The sequence below is a fragment of the Orycteropus afer genome, unplaced genomic scaffold, assembly GCF_000298275.1.
Source record: "Orycteropus afer afer isolate SDZICR_OR568_19922 unplaced genomic scaffold, OryAfe1.0 scaffold00234, whole genome shotgun sequence".
Classification (NCBI taxonomy): domain Eukaryota; kingdom Metazoa; phylum Chordata; class Mammalia; order Tubulidentata; family Orycteropodidae; genus Orycteropus; species Orycteropus afer.
This window is the reverse complement of record NW_006921821.1, coordinates 188,609-207,942: the sequence shown is the minus strand read 5'-3', so window position 1 is coordinate 207,942 and position 19,334 is coordinate 188,609. Positions and strand designations below refer to the sequence as shown.

Genomic DNA, 19,334 nt, shown 5'->3' with positions numbered 1-19,334 from the left:
TTGAAGGTCCCACTTAGAATGGAAAAAATGAATAAAATTCAAATTTAAAAAGGGGGTGGTGCGGGGGGGACTCTGGTCTGAAAGAGCCTGGAGGAATCCCTGAGACTAATAACCTGAGATAATCTTCTAACTTGAAACTCAAGACACTCTCGGAGGCCACTTCTCAGCCAAATAATTGATGAGCCTATTAAATAAACACTAACACCCGTGTAGAATGTGCCCCTTAGAACAATCAACTACTTGAGTCGAAAAGGGCAACATTTGTCCAAAACTAAAGCAAGCAGGGAGGGACAGGGAAACCAGGTGATTGGAAATGTGGAACCCAGGGTGATAATGGGGAGAGTGCTAACACATTGTGGAGATTGCAACCAATGTCATGGAACAATTTGTGTATGAATTATTGATTGGAAATTGAATTTGCTATGTAAAGTTTCACCTAAAGCCCAATAAAATGTTTTTTAAAATACCAGTTAGACATACATGTATAGATTTATTTCTGGACTTCTCATTCTGTTTCATTAATCTCTAAGTTTATCGTTAGGCCAGTACACACTATCTTGCTTTTACTGTTTCTTTATAGTAAGTATTGCAGTCAGGTAATGTATGTTTATCAATTAGAATTTTTTTCCCAAAAATTATTTTTACTTTTCTAGGTACTTTGCATTTCCATATACATGCTAGAAAGGATCTCTGGTGGCACAGTGGTTGAAGTATTCAGCTCCTAACCAAAAGGTTGGCGATTCAAGTCCACCAGCCACTCTGTGGGAGAAAGATGGTACGGTCTGCTTCTGTAAAGATTTATAGCCTCGGAAACCCTATGGGGCAGTTCTACTCTGTTGTGTAGGGTCACTGTGAGTTGGAATGGACTTAATGCTGCAGTGGGGTTATATATTCTAGAAACAGTTTCAATTTTTACAAAAAAGTGCTGGGATTTTAACTACAAATGCAGTGTATCTATAAATCAGTTTGAGGAGAATTGACATCTTAACAGTATTGATCCATGAACATAGTGTATTTCCATGTATTTAAGTCTTTAATTTCTTTCAGTGGTGTTTTCTATATGGCATACAGGTCTTTTGGCATGGCAGGTTTTTTATATGGCATACACGTATTTTGTTACATTTGCCCCTAGAAATTTAATAGGAGCTCTGGTAGTGTAGTGCCCTAAGGCACTTGACTGAAGCCTGACGGTTCAAACCCACCAGCCACTCCTTGGAAGGAAGGTTGGGCAAACTACTTCTGTAATGATACTGCCTCAGAAACCCAAGGGGGGGTCACTGTGAGTTGGGTCCAACTCAATGGCAAATGACAACAACAAAAAAATTAGTATTTTTGATGCTATTAAGAATTATATTTTTAATTTCAGTTTTTACTTGTTTGTTCCTAGTATATAACCAAAAAAGAACCAAACCTCTTACTGTCAAGTTGATTCTGACTCATGAAGACACTGTGTGTTATAAAATAGAACTGCTCCATAGGTGCTAGGAGCTCTGGTAGCATAGTGGCTAAGACACTTGTCTGCTAACCAGACGGCTGGCGGTTCAAACCCAACAGCCACTCCTCGGAAGGAAGGTTGGGCAATCCTACTTCCGTAGTGATACTGCCTCGGAAACCCAAGGAGGGTCGCTAAGAGTCGGGTTTGACTCGATGGCACATAACAACAACAACCATAGGTGCTAAAAGGGCAAGGAGACCACATCTGACCTCCTCTAACCCCACAAGAGGAAGACAAAATCACTATCAATAGCCGAAGGCCTATTCCTGCGAGGCCAGGACATGCTGCTTCCCTCCAGCCCTTTCACCAACCATTCCTCCCAAACACCCACCACCTTTCTCCTGGGTTCGATAATTCACTGCAGTGGCCACACAGAACTCACAGATTATGAGGTTTATTAGGGAAGCACCAGGCTACAATTCAAATTCAAGAAAAATGCTCATTCTCTCTGCCAGCCCACCGGCTCTCAACCAACAGTCTCTCACAGTCTCTCTCCCAACAGTGCATGTCTCTTTCGGCAGCATGTCTTCCTCAACCAGCAGTCAGAGAGAGTTCTGCCTCTAGGAGGCCTCCTTTTGAGCCCTGCAGAGTGGCCACACTAACCAATCATAACATCAGAATTCTAAGCACCTGGGAGAGAGTGGGAATCTCCCAGAACATTGTTTTGTGCCACTCCAAATGGAAATATCCCAGGTGGGCAACTTTAGCAATCAGGAGCTCCTCAGTTGCTCATGGCAAATTCCACCTCGGAGTTTACAAAGACTTACGGGTAGAAAAGCCACACTAAGTAATTTACTACACTGCAATAGGATTTTCTTGGCTGTAATCTTACAGAAGTAGTGTACCAGGCCATTCTTGCATGGAGCCACTGAATGAATTCTTAGCACTGACCTTTAGGTTAGCAGCCAATCACAAACCACTTGTGCCACTTAGGTTCTTTTTGCTAGTAGAGAAATAAAAATAATTTTCTTATATTGTCTATGTGTCTTATATCCTTCTTAAACTCACTCATTATTTCTAGTACTTTGTTAGTACTAGATGATCATGATATCTGGAAATAAGACCAGTTACACTTTTCCATTTCCAAGCTATATAACTTTCATGTCTTTTACTTGCCTTATTAAACTAATTAGGACCACCAGTGCAACGTTGAGTAGAAGTGGTGAGAGTAACATCCTTACCTAATTACTGATCTTAGAGAGAATATTCATTCTTTTCTATGATGTGTGATGTTCGGTATAATTTTTTCTTCCATGGATGTTGGTTACTAGATTGAGGAAATTTCCTTCTATTTCTAGTTTGCTCCAAGTTTTATTTTTTACAAATCATTAATGGATACTGAATTTTGTCAAATGCTTTTTCTGCAGCTGTTGAGATGATCATACAGTATTTGGTTTTGTCTGCTAATATGTGAATTGTTGTTGTTGTTGTTATTGTTAGGTGCCATCGAGTCTGCTCCAACTCATGGTGACCCTGTGTATAACAGAAGGAAACACAGCCCAGTCCTACACTAGCCTCACAATACTTGCTATACCTGAGCCCATTGTTGGAGCCACTGTGTCAATCTGTCTCATTGAGGAGCTCCCTCTTTTTCACTGACCCTTCACTTCACCAACCATCCTTCTCCAGGGAATGGTCCCTTCTAACAACATGACCAAAGTAGGTGAGCCAAAGTCTGGCCATTTTCTCTTCCAATGAGCATTCCGGCTGCACTACTTCTAGGACAGATTTGGTAGTTCTTCTGGCAAGCCATGATACTTTCAGCATTCTTCTCTAACACCACAACTCAAAAGCATCAACTCTCCTTCAGTCTAACTTACTCATTGTCCAGCTCTCACATGCTGCGGTGTACTAAATTACTTAGTGTGGCTTTTCTACCCATAAGTCTTTGTAAACTCCAAGGTGGGAATTGCTATTAGCAACTGAGAAGATCCTGATTGCTAAAGTCACCCACCTGGGTTATTTCTGTTGGGCATGGCACAATACAATGTTCTGGGAGAGTCCCACTCTCTCTCATGTGCTTAGAGTTCTGATGCTATGATTGGCTAGTTTGACCACCCTACCGGGCTCAAAAGGAGGCCTTCTAGAGGCAGAACTCTCTCTCACTGCTGGTTGAGGAAGACGTGCTGCCGAAAGAGACGTGCCCTGAGAGAGACACGTGCTGCTGGGAAAGAGACGCAAGAGACACGCATTGCTGAGTGAGACACCAAGAGACCAGCACTGCTGGGGGAGAGACTGTGAGAGACTTGGCTGAGAGACGGTGGGCTGGGAGAGAGACTGAGCATTCTTCCTGAACTTGAGTTGTAGCCTGGTGCTTCCCTAATAAACCCCGTAATCTGTGAGTTCTGTGTGGCCACTGCAGCAAATTATTGAACCCAGGAGAGAGGTGGTGGGTGCTTTGGGAGGAACGGTTGGTGAAAGAGCTGGAGGGAGGCAGCATGTCTGGCCTTGTAGGAATAGGCCTTGGGTTACTGCTGGTAATCCTTTCTTCCTCTTGTAGGGTTACAGGAGGTCAGAAGATGTGGCCTCCTTGCCATTTTTGCACATGCATAAGAGGCGATTGAAAGTACCATGGCTTGGGTCAGGCTCACATTAGTCTTCAGAGAGACACCTTTGCTCTTCAGCACTTCAAAGAGGTCTCTTACAGCCCAATGCAGTACATCATCTGATTTCTTGACTGCTGTGCTTCCATTAGTATTGATTGTAGAACCAAGCAATATGGAGTCTTTGACAATTTCAATCTTTCCTCCATTTAACATGATGCTGCTTATTGGCTCAGTTGTAAGGATTTTCTGTTTCTTTATGTTGAGGAGTAATCCATACTGCAGACTGTAGTCTTTATAATCTTCATCAGTAAGTGCTTCAAGTCATCTTCACTTTAATCAAGCAGAGTTCTGTTGTCTGCTTATTGCAGGTTGTTAATGAGTCTTCCTCCAATCATGATGCCATATTCTTCTTCATAAAGTCCAGCTTCTCAGATTATTTGCTCAGCATACAGATTGAACAAGTATGGTGAAAGGATACAACCCTAACACACTCCCTTCCTGATTTTAAACCATGCATATTCCCCTTGTTCTGTTTGAACGACAGCCTCCTGGTCTGTGTAGTTTCCTCATGAGCAAATTAACTGTTCTGGAATTCCCATTCTTACGTTATCCATAATTTGTTATGATCCACACAATCCAATGCTTTTGCATAGTCAACAAAACACAAGTAAATATCTCTCTGGTATTCTTTGCTTTCATCCAAGATCCATCTTACATCAGCAGTGATATTCCTTGTTCTGTGTCCTCTTCTGAATCCACCTTGCATTTCAAGAAGTTCCCTGATACAACCGTTTTTTAATTACTTTCAGCAAGATTTTACTTGCATGTGATGTTAATGATACTGTTTGATAATTTCCACATTCTGTGGGACCCTTTCTTTGGAATGGGTACAGATATGGATCTCTTTCAGTCACTTGGCCAGGTACCTATCTTCCACATTTCTTGGCATAGACGTAAGCGCTTCCAGTGCTGCATACGTTTGTTGAAACATCTCAGTGGGTATTCTCTTAATTCCTGGGTCTTTGTTTTTCTTCAATTCTTTCAGTGTGCCTTCGACTTCTTCCTTTAATACCTTTAGTTCCTAATGGATGAATATTGACTAATTCTTTTGTCAAGTCAGTACAGTGACTGTGTATTCCTCCCATCTTCTTTTGATGCTTTCAGCATCATACAGTATTTTACCTATAGAACCTTTCAGTATTACAACTCGAGGCTTAAATTTTTTCCTCAGTTCTTTGAGCTTGAGAAATGTTGAGTGTGTTCTTCCTTTTTGGTTTTCTAACTCTAGGTCTTTGCACTTTTCATTATAGTAATTGGCTTTGTCTGCTCAAGCTGCTCTTTGAAATCTTCTGTTCAGCTCTTTTATCTTGTTATTTCTTCCATTTGCTTTAGCTACTCTTTGCTCAAGAGCGGGTTTCAGAGTCTGTTCTGACATCCATTTTGATCTTTTCTTCCTTTTTTGTCTTTTTAGTGACCTCTTGTTCTCTTCATGGATGATGTTCTTAATGTCATCCCACAATTCCTCTGATTTTTGGTCATTGGTGTTCAGTGAATTAAATCTGTTCTTTAAATGGTCTCTAAATTTAGGAGGGATATTATTGAGGTCATATTTTGGCTCTTGTGGACTTGTTTTAATTGTCTTCAACTTCATGTTGAACTTGCATGTGAGCAGTTGATGGTCTGTTCCACAATCAGCTCCTGGCCTTGTTTGGCTGAAGGTATTGAGCTTCTCCATTGCCTCTTGCCACAGATGTAGTCTGTGATTCCTATATATGCCATCTGGTGAAATTCACATGAATAACACCCATTTATGTTGTTGAAAAAAGTATTTGCAATAAATAAATCATTGGTCTTGCAAAATTCTATCATGTGATCTCCAGCATATTTCTATCACCAAGGCCATATTTTCCAACTACTGGTGAGTCTTCTTTTCCAACTTTTGCATTCCAATCATTGTTAATAATCAGTACATCTTGATTGCATGGTTTAGTCAATTTCAGACTGCAGAAGTTGGTGAAAATCTTCAGTTTCCTTATCTTTGGCTTTGGTGGTTCATGTGTAAATCTGAATAACAGTAATATTAACTGGTCTTCCTAGTAGGCATATTGATATTATCCTGTCACTGACAGCATTGTACTTCAGGATAGATCTTGAAACATTCTTTGTCACAGTGAATGCCATTCCATTCCACTTCAATTTGTCATTCCCGGCATAGTAGATCATATGGTTGTCTAATTCAGAATGGCCAATACCAGTACATTTTAGCTCACTAATGCCTAGGATATCAGTCTTTACACATAAAATTTCCTTTTTGACAACTTATAATTTTCCTAGATTCTTACTTTGTACATTCTGTCTTCCTATTATTATGGATGTTTGCAACCTTTTTTTTTTTGTATTTTGAGTTGTGCCACATCAGCAAATGGAAGTCCCAATAGCTTCACTCCATCCATGTCATTAAGGTCATCTCTTATTGGAGGAGGCATTTCTTCCCCAGTTGTATTTTGAGTACCTTCCAACCCAAAGGGCTCATTTTTCTGCCACTATATTGGACAGTGTTTCAGGGCTATTCATAAGGTTTTAATTGGCCAGTTCTTTGAGAAGTAGATGGCCCCTTTCTCCTTCCAAGTCTTTCTTAGTCTGCCTTAGTCAAGCCTCATAGCAGCACACAGGCCACTGCAGTACGACAAACTGACAGATGAGTGTGGAATATGGAGAATTACATAGATTGATTTTCCAACATTAAATCAGCCTTGTTGTTGTTGTTATGTGCTGTGGAGTTGGACCTGTCTCATAGCGACCCCTCCTTGGGTTTCCAAGGCAGTATCACTACAGAAGTAGATTGCTCAACCTTCCTTCTGAGGATTGGCTCGTGGGTTTGAACTGCCAGCCTTCTGGTTAGCAATCATATGTCTTAGGCACTATGCTACCAGGGCTCCATTCCTGGAATATATCCCACTTGATGTATTACCCTTTTCTATATTGTTGGGTTTGATTTGCTAATATATATTGAGAATTTTTTTGTATATGATCATGAATTATATTTATCTTTGGTTTTTGTGTAAGAGACTTAGCCTGGTTTTGGTTATCACTGGATATTGTTGACCTCTTAAAATGTGTTCCTGCCTCTTTTCAAGGTAGTTTGTGTAAAAGGTGTTATTTCTTCCCTGAATGTTTTGTAGAATTCCGTATTATTGCTATCTGGGCCTGGAGTTTTCTTTGTTTTTAGCAGTGAATTTAATTTCTCTAATAAATATGGGGATATTGAAATTATCTTTATTCTTAGAGAACTCTGGTAGTTGTGTTTTCAAAGGAGTTTGTTGAATTTATTTGCATAAATTTTTCCCCTTATTTACTTTATAACTTTATAACATCTTCACCATTGTTGATATATGCCTTCTATCTCTTCTCAGTCTTTTAATAGAACCACTTTTTGTTTTCATTGATTTATGTTTCATTTCAATTCACAGATTTTTCTGTTGTCTTTCTATAATTGATTTCTTGACTCATAGTGACCCCTTCTTGGCTTTGAGGCTGTATCTCTATAGAAGTAGATTGCCCAGTCTTGCTTCTGATAAATAAATACAGGGCTATCGAAGTTATCTTACTTCTTAGAGAGCTTTGGTAATTTGTTTTCAAAGGAATTTGTTGAGTTTATTTGCATAATTTTTTTCCCTTATTATACTTTATATCTTTGCAACATCTTGAGCATTGTTGTATTGATAATACATGCTTTCTCTTCTGGTTACCTAGTGTCGCTCTGACAGAAATATACTACAAGTGGGATGGCTTGAACAAACAGGTGTTTATTCTCTTACAGTTTGGGAGGCTAGAAGTCTGAGTGAAAGTGCTAGGCTCTAGGGGCTGTGTGAAAAAGCCCCTCGACCTTGGGCTTCATTTCTGCCTCTTGCTCCCGGCCCACTGAAGCTAGAGGCATCTTTTCTTCCCTCAGGCAGCTACTGGCTGCTGAGGCTAATAAGCTCAAAGTCAACAAATGAAATGGCACAGGCCTGATGTTACCAGACCACACGGCAGGCCATTATTTCGAGTCCATTGACAGTCCTAAGGTCAGCAGAGCATGGCAGGCTGCTGAACAATGACATGGCTACATGCAGGGTTCAAGCGTGCCATAAGCTAGAGACCATTCCAAAAGCTGCTTCTTATAAATGGGAAGCAGATCACATCCCTAAAGCAGCTACTCAGCTGCTTGTGGTAGATCCTACCATGGAGTTAATTACCAGTCTCATTATGGGGAATAATACCACCAGCTGCCCAGCAAAGTTGACACACAAACTTAACCACCACACCTTCTATCTCTTATCAGTCTTTTTATAGAACCACCTTTTGTTTTCATCAATTTTTATTTAATTTCAGTTCAGAGATTTTTCTGTTGTCTTTCCATAATTGATTTCTGGTTTAATTTTTTTATTGTCTGAGAACAAATTTTACATGATTTTCATTCTTTTAAATTTGTTAAAGTTTGCTTCCTGATCCAAGATCTGGGCTGTCCTCATGTATATCCTATTGCCCTTGAAAAGAGTGCATATTCTGCTGTTGTTGGACAGATTGTTTTATCAGTGTCAGATCCAGTAGGTTTTTCAGTTCTATATCCTTGCACATTTTCTGTCTCACTGAGAATAGTTGAAGCCTCCAACTCTAATTATGAATTCATTTATTTCTCTTGTCAATTCTGTCCGTTTTTACTTGTATTTTGAAACTGTGTTAGTTGTATACTATAAAATGGGAGTAGTTATAGCATCAATATTAGCATTAGAACCTGCCTCAAACTTCAGGGCGCATAATGCAAATCAAGGTCAGCCTAAGGCTGACCCCTGTAAGGTAGAAATCAAAGAAACCTCCACTTTGCAGCCTTTTTACAAATTCTGATAACAGCAGTACTCTCTACTTCTCTTCTGGGTTCAGTAATCCCTTGCAGTGGCCACACAGAACTCACAGACTTAAATTTACAGTTCAGTTGTTTATTGAGGAGTAATAGGACAACTCAGGATCAGATCAACAGGCTACAACTCAGGTTCAGGATCAGAAACATGTAGACAGAATCTCCCTTCTTGAGTGCAGGACAGCTGAGCTCTCAGCTCCTCTGTTGTGCAGGCCTCCTCTCAGCCTCCTCAGACAGACCTCTTCATAGCCCTCTCAAGCAAACCTCCTGACAGCCCTCAAGGACAGGCCTGCTCTCTGTCCTTTTAGGACTGCCATCTTTTGGCCCCCTCAGGACAGGCTCTTCTGGGCCCTGCTGTCTTGTCACCATCAACTCTGCCCCAGAGCCCCTTCCAGGCCTGTTGCTACTGGTTCTGGCACTGGGCCCTTGTAAGCCTTTTGCTTACAGCCCTTGAGTTGTGTTATACCTCTTTTAGAAGGTTCCTTACCTCTTCTCTCTCTCTGCTTATTTCCTTCTTTGCCTTCTACTGCTTTCTGCTGTTTCTCTTCCTGCTTCTTTCTGTCTTGAAAACCTCTGGGACTGACTGTAATCCAAAAGTGCCTCATCAATTTCAAAGCATGGCCATCCCACCAGGGCTACAGATTGACCAATCCCATCTTTGTGGTTCACAGACACTTAATTTGCAAAGTGGGCTACAGACACATCATTTGTATAGTCTCTTAACCAGTCCCTGCAAGGTACATGCTAATTACAGGGCAAGCTGCTGTGCAGGGCCAGACAAAAAAGTATCAAACCACAGATTGTTCAGAGCTTACCAGGAAATGTCAGTCAACCTGGACAAAAGTAACAAACCCCTTGGGGTAGAAAACTAGGGCTGAGGTAGCACCCCTAAGAACTCCTCAGGCTTAAGGGAAAAATCTCTCAAGCTATTTTCCAAAGTACCGAGGTAAAGACCACGTAAAGGAACACATTTTCCAACATACACATATTTAGGTTTGGTCTTCTTAGTGAATTGACATTCCCCCCGCCCCTTTTTTTAACCAGTATGCAATATATAATCTCCCTCTTTGTTCTGAAACCTATTTCATCTGATGTTAATAGAGCCATTCTAGCTTTCCTTTGATTAGTGCTTGCGGGCCTGTCTTTTCCAAGTTCTTTCACTTTTAACCTACATGTATCACATTTGAAGTAAATTTCTTAATAGTTTGTTCTTCTTTTTTCCCCCCTCCTTTGTACAGTCTCTGTTTTAACCATTTACATTTTATACAATTATAGATATGTTTGGATTAGGTCCATTTCATTATTTATTTTCTGTTTGTTTCCTCATTTTCATTCCTCCACTTTTATTTTCCTACCTTTATTATTTGAACATTTTTTAATATTCCATTTTAATGTGTCTAATATTACCTCTGAATAGTTTTTTTATTGGTTACTCTAATATACTTATTTGGGTCCAGAACCTAACTACATATTAAGTGGTTAATATTTGTTTATTGATGAAGTATTTTTTGCTTCTTTGGTTTTTATTACATTACTGCTGATAACTTTTCTAAATCGTTAATTGAAAAATAATACAAACTTTTCATAACATGCAGGTATTAAAAAGAAATAATACTATCTTGTATGGTTCTTTCAAAAATATATTTGTAACAGCCCTAATTTTATCAGTAACTTGCTTTGCTTCATCTACAAATGTTGTTGTTGTTGTTAGGTGCCATCGAGTCGTTTCAGTCTCATAGTGACCCCATGCACAGCAGAACAAAACAATAGATGATGCTTTATCTTCATAGTCTTATCTAGGCAGGTATCTGTTGATACTATGCAACTCAATTTTGCTTTTGAATTAGAGAATTTTTCTGCTTGTGTATGATGATGTTGTTAGGTGCCGTCAAGTCATCTCTGACTCAGAGCAGTCCTATGCACAGCAGAACAAAACAATGCCTGGTCTTGTGCCAGCCTCAAGATCCTTGCCATACGTGAACCCATTGTTGCAGCCATTGTGTCTCTCCATCTCGTTGAGGGCCTTCCCCTTCTTCGTTAATCCCCCACCTTACCAAGTATGATATTCTTCTCCAGAGAATGGTTCTTTCTGACAGCATGACCAAAGTAGATGAGACAAAGTCTGGCCATTCTCACTTCCAAGGAGCATTCTGGCTGCACTTCGTCCAGGACAGAATTGTTAGTCCTTTTAGCAGACCAACGTGCTCTTAGCATTCTTCTCCAACACCACAGCTCAAAATAATCAACTCTTCTTTGTTCTTCCTTATTCATTGTCCAGCTCTCACATGCATAAGAGGCAATTAAAAATACTGTGGCTTGGATTAGGTGCACCTTAGTCTTCAAAGAGACATCTTTGCTCTTCAGCACTTGAAAGAAGTCTTTTGCAGCAGATTTGTCCAATGCAATACATCGTCTGATGTCTTGATTGCTGCTTCCATTGGTGTTGATTGTAGAATCAAGTAATAAGAAATCCTTGACAACTTCAATCTTTTCTACATCCACTGTGAAGCTGTTTATTGGAGTGGTTGTGAGGCTATTTGTTTTCTTAATATTGACGTGTAATCCATACTGCAGACTATAGTCTTTCATCTTCATCAGTAAGTACTTCAAGTCATCCTCGCTTTCAGCAAGCAAAGTTGTGTCATCTGCCTATGTTGGGTTGTTAATGATGATTCTTCCAGTCCTGATGCCATGTTCTTCTTCATATAATCCAGCTTCTCAGACTATTTGCTTAGCATACAAGTTGAATAAGTATGGTGAAAGGATTCAACCTTGACACACTGCCTTCTTGATCTTGAACCATGTAATATGCCCTTGTTCTGTTAAAACAATAGCCTCCTCCTGATCTGTATACAGGTTCCTCATTAATACAATCAAGTGTTCTAGAATTCCCACTCTTAATGTTATCCATAATTTGTATGATCCACACAATCGAATGCTTTTGCATAGTCAGTAAAACATAAGTAAACATCTTTCTGGTATTCTTTGCTTTCAGCTAAGATCCATCTGAATGTGTGCAAGACCATGTATAGCATTGGCAGACAATGTTTCTACAAGTATATGTATATTGTGTAAGAATTTCTAGGTATATAGTAGAGCTGACAAGGGACAAGATGGTAGTCACTTCTTGGCCACAGCCAGCTACCTGGAGGTACAGCGTGATAATTATTAATATAATAAAGTGACTAAACGCCTACAGGTGTCTGGAGGTTCAGTGAAGGAAAAGAAACTACTCCAGGGATTTCAAATAGGAAGGAGTCTAATACAGGGAATTCAATAACCAGTTGCCATCAAATTGATTCTGATTCATGGTATCCCATGTGTGTCAAGAGTAGAACTGTGCTCCATAGGATTTCCATTGGCTGCATTTTTGAAAGTACTCAGGCCTTTTATCTGAAATGTCTCTGGATGGGCTTGAACCTCCAATCTTTTGTTTAGCAGCAAGCATATTAACCATTTGTACCACCCAGGGACTCTTAATATATATGAGAATTAGATGTGGTAAAATTACTGATAAAATATATCAAGTCGTAGGTTACCCATTGCCATTGAATTGATTCTGATTCATAGTGACCCTTGTTGGGTTTCCAAGGTAGTAAATCTTTACAGAGTAAGTTGCCCCTTCTTCCTTTCATGGTGCAGCTGGTGGGTTTGAACTGGTAGCCTTCTGGTTAGCAGTCAAGTGCCTTAGGAACTGCACTAGCAGAGCTCCTTCATCATAGGCTGGGACGAAATGACTTTCTGATCAACACCAAACTACCAGGCAGTCCTCAAGGAGCTAATACTTCTGGACCCATGCTGGTATGAAAAAACTATTTGGTTCTGCTTCCACTTTCACTGTTTCTGGATCCCAGAAACCTAGAGATTGGATACATACAATCCATAGTTAAAAACCAACCCCCATAAAACCTGTTGTATTAAAATTTGGAGGTACAGTTGTTTATAATAATAAACAGATGCTACTTTGTGACCCAAATCAAAATATTATGTTATTACAGTATTATCATGTTAAAGATGTTTTAGTATCTGGAAATGTTTCTTTCTTTAATGCTTTTTATTCATAGAACAGTACACTGTGTCCTGCATACTGAGAGAATCATTTAACATCATATGATAGATATGAACTGTACCTAACTGTTCCAACTAAACGTGCAAATTCAACTTAAAGACAGATTAGGAACAGAACTCGTTCGTAATCCAGAGACTATCTGTACTAGCTTGGGGAAGATGGGAAGAACTGTAAAAGTAAGTCTCCTTTTTTTCTTTTTAGCAGTAAGCTGAGTAGGTTTAAACAAGACAAGTTTATTAGAAGCTGAAATTTTTAAATGAAAAGTTAGGATAGCCTCTCTGTGAAAACTCTTTCTTAGAGAAAACAAAATTGGTGTAATTAGGGTTTATAAATTTTAAGTAGGTTCTATCATGTGTATCAAATAACCTTTATGTATATATATATTTTTTTTCTTTTTAAACAGATCCAGAATGAGAAGATTGATAAAAGAAGCAACTAGCTGAGAAGCTATAAGATGCCCAAATCTGGGTTCACAAAACCAGTGCAGAGTGAAAATTCTGACAGTGACAGCAATATGGTAGAGAAACCATGTGGAAGAAAGGTACATGATTATACAAAAGATTTGCTGTTCTTTTGGAACTGAGAGAAAAAGTCCAATTTAGTGTGTTTACTACTTACTCGTAAAATTAAAAGTAACATGAGTGCCACACTTATCCTAATCAAGCCCTTTAGAAAGAAATTGTCTTCTTGGAGATAAGGTTGTGTTTCCTTTCTTGATACCGCCTCAGAAACACAAGGAGAAAAGGTCGCTATGAGTTGGGGTCCTACTCAACAGCACATAACAAGGTAACACTAAGATCACACAATTACTTAAAAAATAATTAATTATTGAGACAGCAAACATTTTTGTCTTGCATTCAAGACCTCATAGTTACTTGGCATTTCTTCCCCAAGCCCTGACTTCTGGTTAAGAAACACACATACATGTGCACATACTAGCTATTCCATTTTCTAGGTCTATAACCTTGAAAAAATTTATATCCTGTAATCTCAGTGTCCCTCTCTGTAATAGGGAACAATTTTGCCTGCCTTACAGAGTTGTTACTTACTGCCTTATAGAGTTATCTTACATAGGAAAGTGGTATGAGTATTATGCTTAACACAGTACTTGGTACATAGTAACCCAGACAAACAAACCCGCTGCCATTGAGTTGATTCTGACTCATAGCCACCCAATAGGGCAGAGTAGAATTGTCCCATGGGGTTTCCAAGGCTATAAACTTTGCAGAAGCACACTTCCTCATCTTTCTCCTGCGGAGTGGCTGGTGGCTTCAAAGTGCTGACCTTTTGGTTAGACAAATGCTTTAACCACTGTGCCACCAGAGGTCCTTGGTACGTAGTAAGTACTTAATAAACAAACAGGTTTTGTTATTATTAGTAATTGCCAATGGCCTCTTATTCTTTCTTTTTATATTTTTCCTTTTTCATTCCTATTTCATTTAGAATTTCAGAACTTTAATTTGGACTTCCACAATAGTTACCTAACTGGTCTCACTTTCAATAGTCTTCACTTATAAAATTAACTTTTATTCCCCCCTTTTCTTTAGAAGTCTTTTCTTTCTCCCTTCCTCTTTCCTTCCTCCCGCCCTCCCTTCCTTCCTTACTTTGGCCATTTTCTTAGTGAAGGACATCTGAGATGTTCCCAGTTTGCACTATTAAGAATAAAGCTGCTATGAACATTTGTTTACATATTCTTCAATAGTTTCACTGAGGTAGAATAAAATTTACTCATTTTAAGTGTACAGTTTAATGATTTTTTAGTAAATTTATGGAGTTGTGCAGCCACCATCACAATACAAGTTTAGAACATTTTCATCATTGTCAGATCTTTATACCCATTTGCACTCAGTCCTCACTCCCACACCCACTCCTACCCCCAGGTAATCCCAAATACATTTCTAATGTCTGAAAGGATAAGTCTTCATACTTTTGTTCTTTTTCCAATTTGATTATGTTATTCAGGATCCTTTGCAGTTCCTTACACATTTTAGAATCAGTCACTTTCTGTAAAGAATAAAAGTCTGTTGGGATTTTTGATGGGGATTACATTGAATTGGTAGATCAACTTGGAGAAAGTTGCCATTTTACTAGTATTGAATCTTCCAGTCTATGAATATAGAATGTCTTTCCATTTTTTTTAGATATTAATCACTTTTCTTCAACAGTGCTTTACAGTTTTTAATGTATAAGTCTTGTGCTTCTATTATTAGTTATTTATAAATATTATTTTAAGTGCTGTTGGTAAATGGAATGATTTTAGTTTATCTTTGGATTATTCATTGCTAGTTATGTAGAAATACAATTGATACTTGTATATTTGTATAGTGATCTTATTTGTAACCTGTGACATTGCTGAAGTCATTTAGTAGTTCTCATACCTTGCAGATTTCATAGGATTTTCTACATACAAGATCATATCTGGTGCATATAAAAGACAGCTTTACTTTTTCTTTTCCAACCTAGATGCTTTTTATTATTTATTTATTTGTTTATTTGCCTGATTGCCCTGGCTAACACCTGTAGTGCATTGTTAAAGTTGGGAGAGTGGAACTCTTTATCTTAGAGTGAAATTTTTTAATTTTTATTGTTAAGTCTGTTGCTAGGTGTAGGCTGGGGCTGAGTGGTTTAAGTTGCCACTCATCTGGACTGGGAAAATGGAGCTGCTCAAAGCTGAGGAAGCAGAATTGCAGCACCAGTTGGCCTAGCAGGCAGAGCTGAATCTCAGGTCTGTGGGGCCTCCACCCAGAAGCCAGAGAGCATAACCAGCACACAGAATCTTGAGAGCAGTGCCATTGCCCAGTTGGTCTCAGAGAAAATTGTTCTGCTATGTTTTGGACTTGGCTTGGTGCCTGTTACTCCTATCATTTGTAATGAAAATGTCTACCTTGTGCTCATTCCACCATTGTACTTTGGAAACAAGAGTAACTTGTATCTTGTTTCACAAATGAAGAAGAATTTTAACCCAGGATAGAACTTGGATTTGGAGTTTAGATTTAAGACTGTTGGGGTGACATGCTTGGGTGAAAGTGTTTTACAAATGGCAAAAACTTTTGGAGGCCAAAGGGTACAATGTCATGGATTGAACTATGTCCCTCAAAAATATGTCTCAGTTTGCTTGGCCTGATGCTCAGTCGTTTGGCAGTTATGTGAAGATGTAACTGAAAGTTATATAATGATGTAATCATTTCCTATGATTTGATCTGATGTGAAGGGATTAAGGTAGGATACAATGCCTTTACTCAGGTCACAGCCCTGATCTGATGTAAGAATTTCCCTGGGCTGGGCCTGAATAACCTTTTATCTTACAAGAGATGAGAGAGAACCAAGCAGAGAGAGAGAGACCCCAGTACCATCAAGAAAAGACTGGGAGTGGAGCATGACCTTCGGGCCCAGGGTCCCTGCACTGTGAACCTTCTAGACCAAGGAGAAGATTAATAATAGGATACATGGAGATCTCCAAGGAATGCCAGGCCCTCATGGGGTCACTGTGTGTTGGAGCCACCTTGACAACAGCTAACAGCACCTAAAAAAAACAAACCAGACTCATTTTTTAAAATTTTCTTTGGTTCTTTAAAAATATTTATAATAGCTACTTTATTGTCTTTATTAAGTCTAACATCTGGGACCATTCAGAGACAGTTTCTATTGAATACTTTCTTCCTTGTGTTTGTATAACTTAATTTTTACGAAAATTGGACATTTTGAGTCATATATTATAGCAGTTCTAGATTCTTGTTATTTCTTACTAGAAGTAGTAGTTTTGTTTTCAGTAAAATGTATGGATTTTATCTTTAGTGTTTGTTTCCTCCAGGATATGCAACTGCTGATATCTCTGATCAGTTTTTGTCTTTTGTGGGGTGGGGGAATGGGGGCCTCACCCTCTGTCTGCATAGGTTAGTCAGCAGCCATTGATTGGTCAGAGGTTATGCTCAATCATAAGCCAGTAAGGCTTCCACCCATTGCTGACAGATTTGCCTGTGTGTTTGAGAGTACATTTAATATTCAGTTAATTTTCAGGTCAGTCAGTCTCCCTGTTGGATTTCTGACTAGTTTACCAGTCTGCCACACATCTACAGGGTTACTGCAACCTTAGACAAATACAACTATGATTTTTTTCACCAATCACTTCCTACCTGTTTGCTATTTTTATTGAAAGCACTGCTGGACATGAGTTTTTGGCCTTCCCTGCTAATTCAAGTCAGTACTAGTTGTTGTCGTTATTTGCCATCGAGTCGGACCCCTCCTTGGGTTTCCGAGGCAGTATCTTCCTTCCGAGGAGTGGCTGGTGGGTTTGAACTGCCAGCCTTCTGGTTAGCAGTCAAGTGCCTTAGGCACTATGCTACCAGAGGGCCTCAAGGCAATACTAAAGTAGCAAAATTACTGGTTTTCACTGCCATCCCCACCCTAGTAGCGCTATCATGCAAATGGAACAGGGGCCAGGGGATGGAAGCAACCCCAAGCAAAAATGCCCCAGATTTCCACTGTTTATTACCTAACGTTTAGCCATTTTTCTTAAATAAATGCTTCTCAGTTCATTGTTGGATTCCTATTCCTGGGAATAAAACAATGAGTAGTTAAAGTATGGTCCAAATTTTCATGAAAACTCTTAACTAATAACTGAGATGTTTTGCTCTCATGCCACTTTATTCTGTTTTAGTCTCTGTTCTTAAAAATAATTGAGGATTCCTTACTTACATCCAAAAAAAAAAAAATGCATAGAAACTAAAGCTTATTTTTGGTTACCAGGGGCAGGAGGGAGAGGGAAAGGGGGGATTAGCAGTGATGGAAAAATCACATTAAGGGTAGAGTTGCACAGCTGATTGATTATTGCAATTGCTGTCAGTTAGTTGTATGCTTGTAAAAAGTTGAATTGGCCAAAGTTGTGTGATAGATAGACTTACAATGACAAAAAAAGGAAAAATAAAAAAGGAAAAGCCGTTGAGGCTGCTTTCATATACAACTAAAAACTTAATGGAATTTGGTTCTTTAGTTTGGAAAATCATGGTTTCATAGGACATCCTACTTAATTGGGGTCATCATGTGTTGGTGCTTCTGTTCTGCCTGCTAATTCGTGGCTCAGTGACTGGGCTCTTAAAAGCTTGCAAGTGGCCATCCAAGGTGCAGCCATTGGTCTCTATTCACCTGGCAGAACAAAGAAGGAGGAAAGTCAAGGAATAGGAGAAGAATATGGAATGTGTGGCTAATTGCCTCCATGAACAGCTTCCTCCTTTGCCATGAGACAAGAACTGGATGGTACCTGGCTACCATTATTGAAGTTATTTTGATCAAAAATTCTGTAAAAGAATCCTAATCAAAAAGAGGGAAATGCAGAACAGAATTTCAAATTCTCCTGGAAGACAGACTTTCTAGAGCCATGGAGGCTAGATGAACCCTGAAACTATTGCCCTGAGATAATCTTTAAATATTAAACCAATAATATCCCCTGAATTCTTCTTAAAACCAAGCAGTAGTTTAGCTTAACTGGTGAAAATGGTCTGCCTTCAATATTATGCTCTTTCAAGATCTATCTATATGGGATCATACTGACAACAGCAAGTCAAAAAATTCGATGGGAAACTTAAGGGCTGGTGAGTTTATTTTAATGAGGGAGGAAGCAACTCAGAAAAGGAGGGTGAAAAAGATTGTACAACTAGAAGAATGTAACCAACGTCACTGAATTGGACTTGTAGAAACTTGAATTGGTGTATGTTTTGTTATGTATATTATCAAAAACAGCAAGAAAATAAATAAAATTTTCAAAATTGAGGGTACAAATGAGCTTCTTTATGTGTGGGTTTGTCTATAAATATCAGAAATTAAAACAGAATAATTTTAAATACTTAACTGGTTTCAGAACAGTAATAAAACTGTTACATATTAACACACATAATATCTTATTACAAATAAGTTTTCCAAAACAAAAAAGTATTAGAGAAGTGTTACTGTCTTTGCATTTTCACAAATATCTTTAATGTCTACCTTAATACAAGATAGCCAGTTTCTCCTGTTTCTGCATTCAGTATGAGATATCACTTGTCATATAGCCTCTGGAGAACTCTAATATACACTTTTGAGAGAATGAGTGAAAAAATATAAATAACTTATGAAAAGCAGTCTCTGGGTGGCACAAGCATTTAAGCACTAAACTAATAGCCTAGAGGCTGGTGGTTCAAACCCACCCAGAGGTGCCTCGGAAAGGTCACAGCCAGGAAAGCCCTGTAGATCAATTCTAGTCTCCATGCGTGGGGTCACCATGAGTTGGAATTGACTCAACAACGACAACAACTAGCAATATCATTATTATTATTATTAAAATAGTTCTGA

At 38.9% G+C, this 19,334-nt stretch overlaps 1 protein-coding gene across 1 annotated transcript in view; it reads left to right on the top strand.

Annotated features, from left to right (window-relative positions):
- The first annotated feature begins 13,464 nt into the window (after nucleotides 1–13,464).
- ANKRD12 (ankyrin repeat domain 12) overlaps nucleotides 13,465–19,334 on the top strand; it is a 139,013-nt gene continuing 133,143 nt past the window's right edge. The window contains exon 1 of the mRNA XM_007949005.2: nucleotides 13,465–13,551. Within this exon, the coding sequence (XP_007947196.1) occupies nucleotides 13,465–13,551 (87 nt within the window). The remainder of the gene's footprint in view (nucleotides 13,552–19,334) is intronic.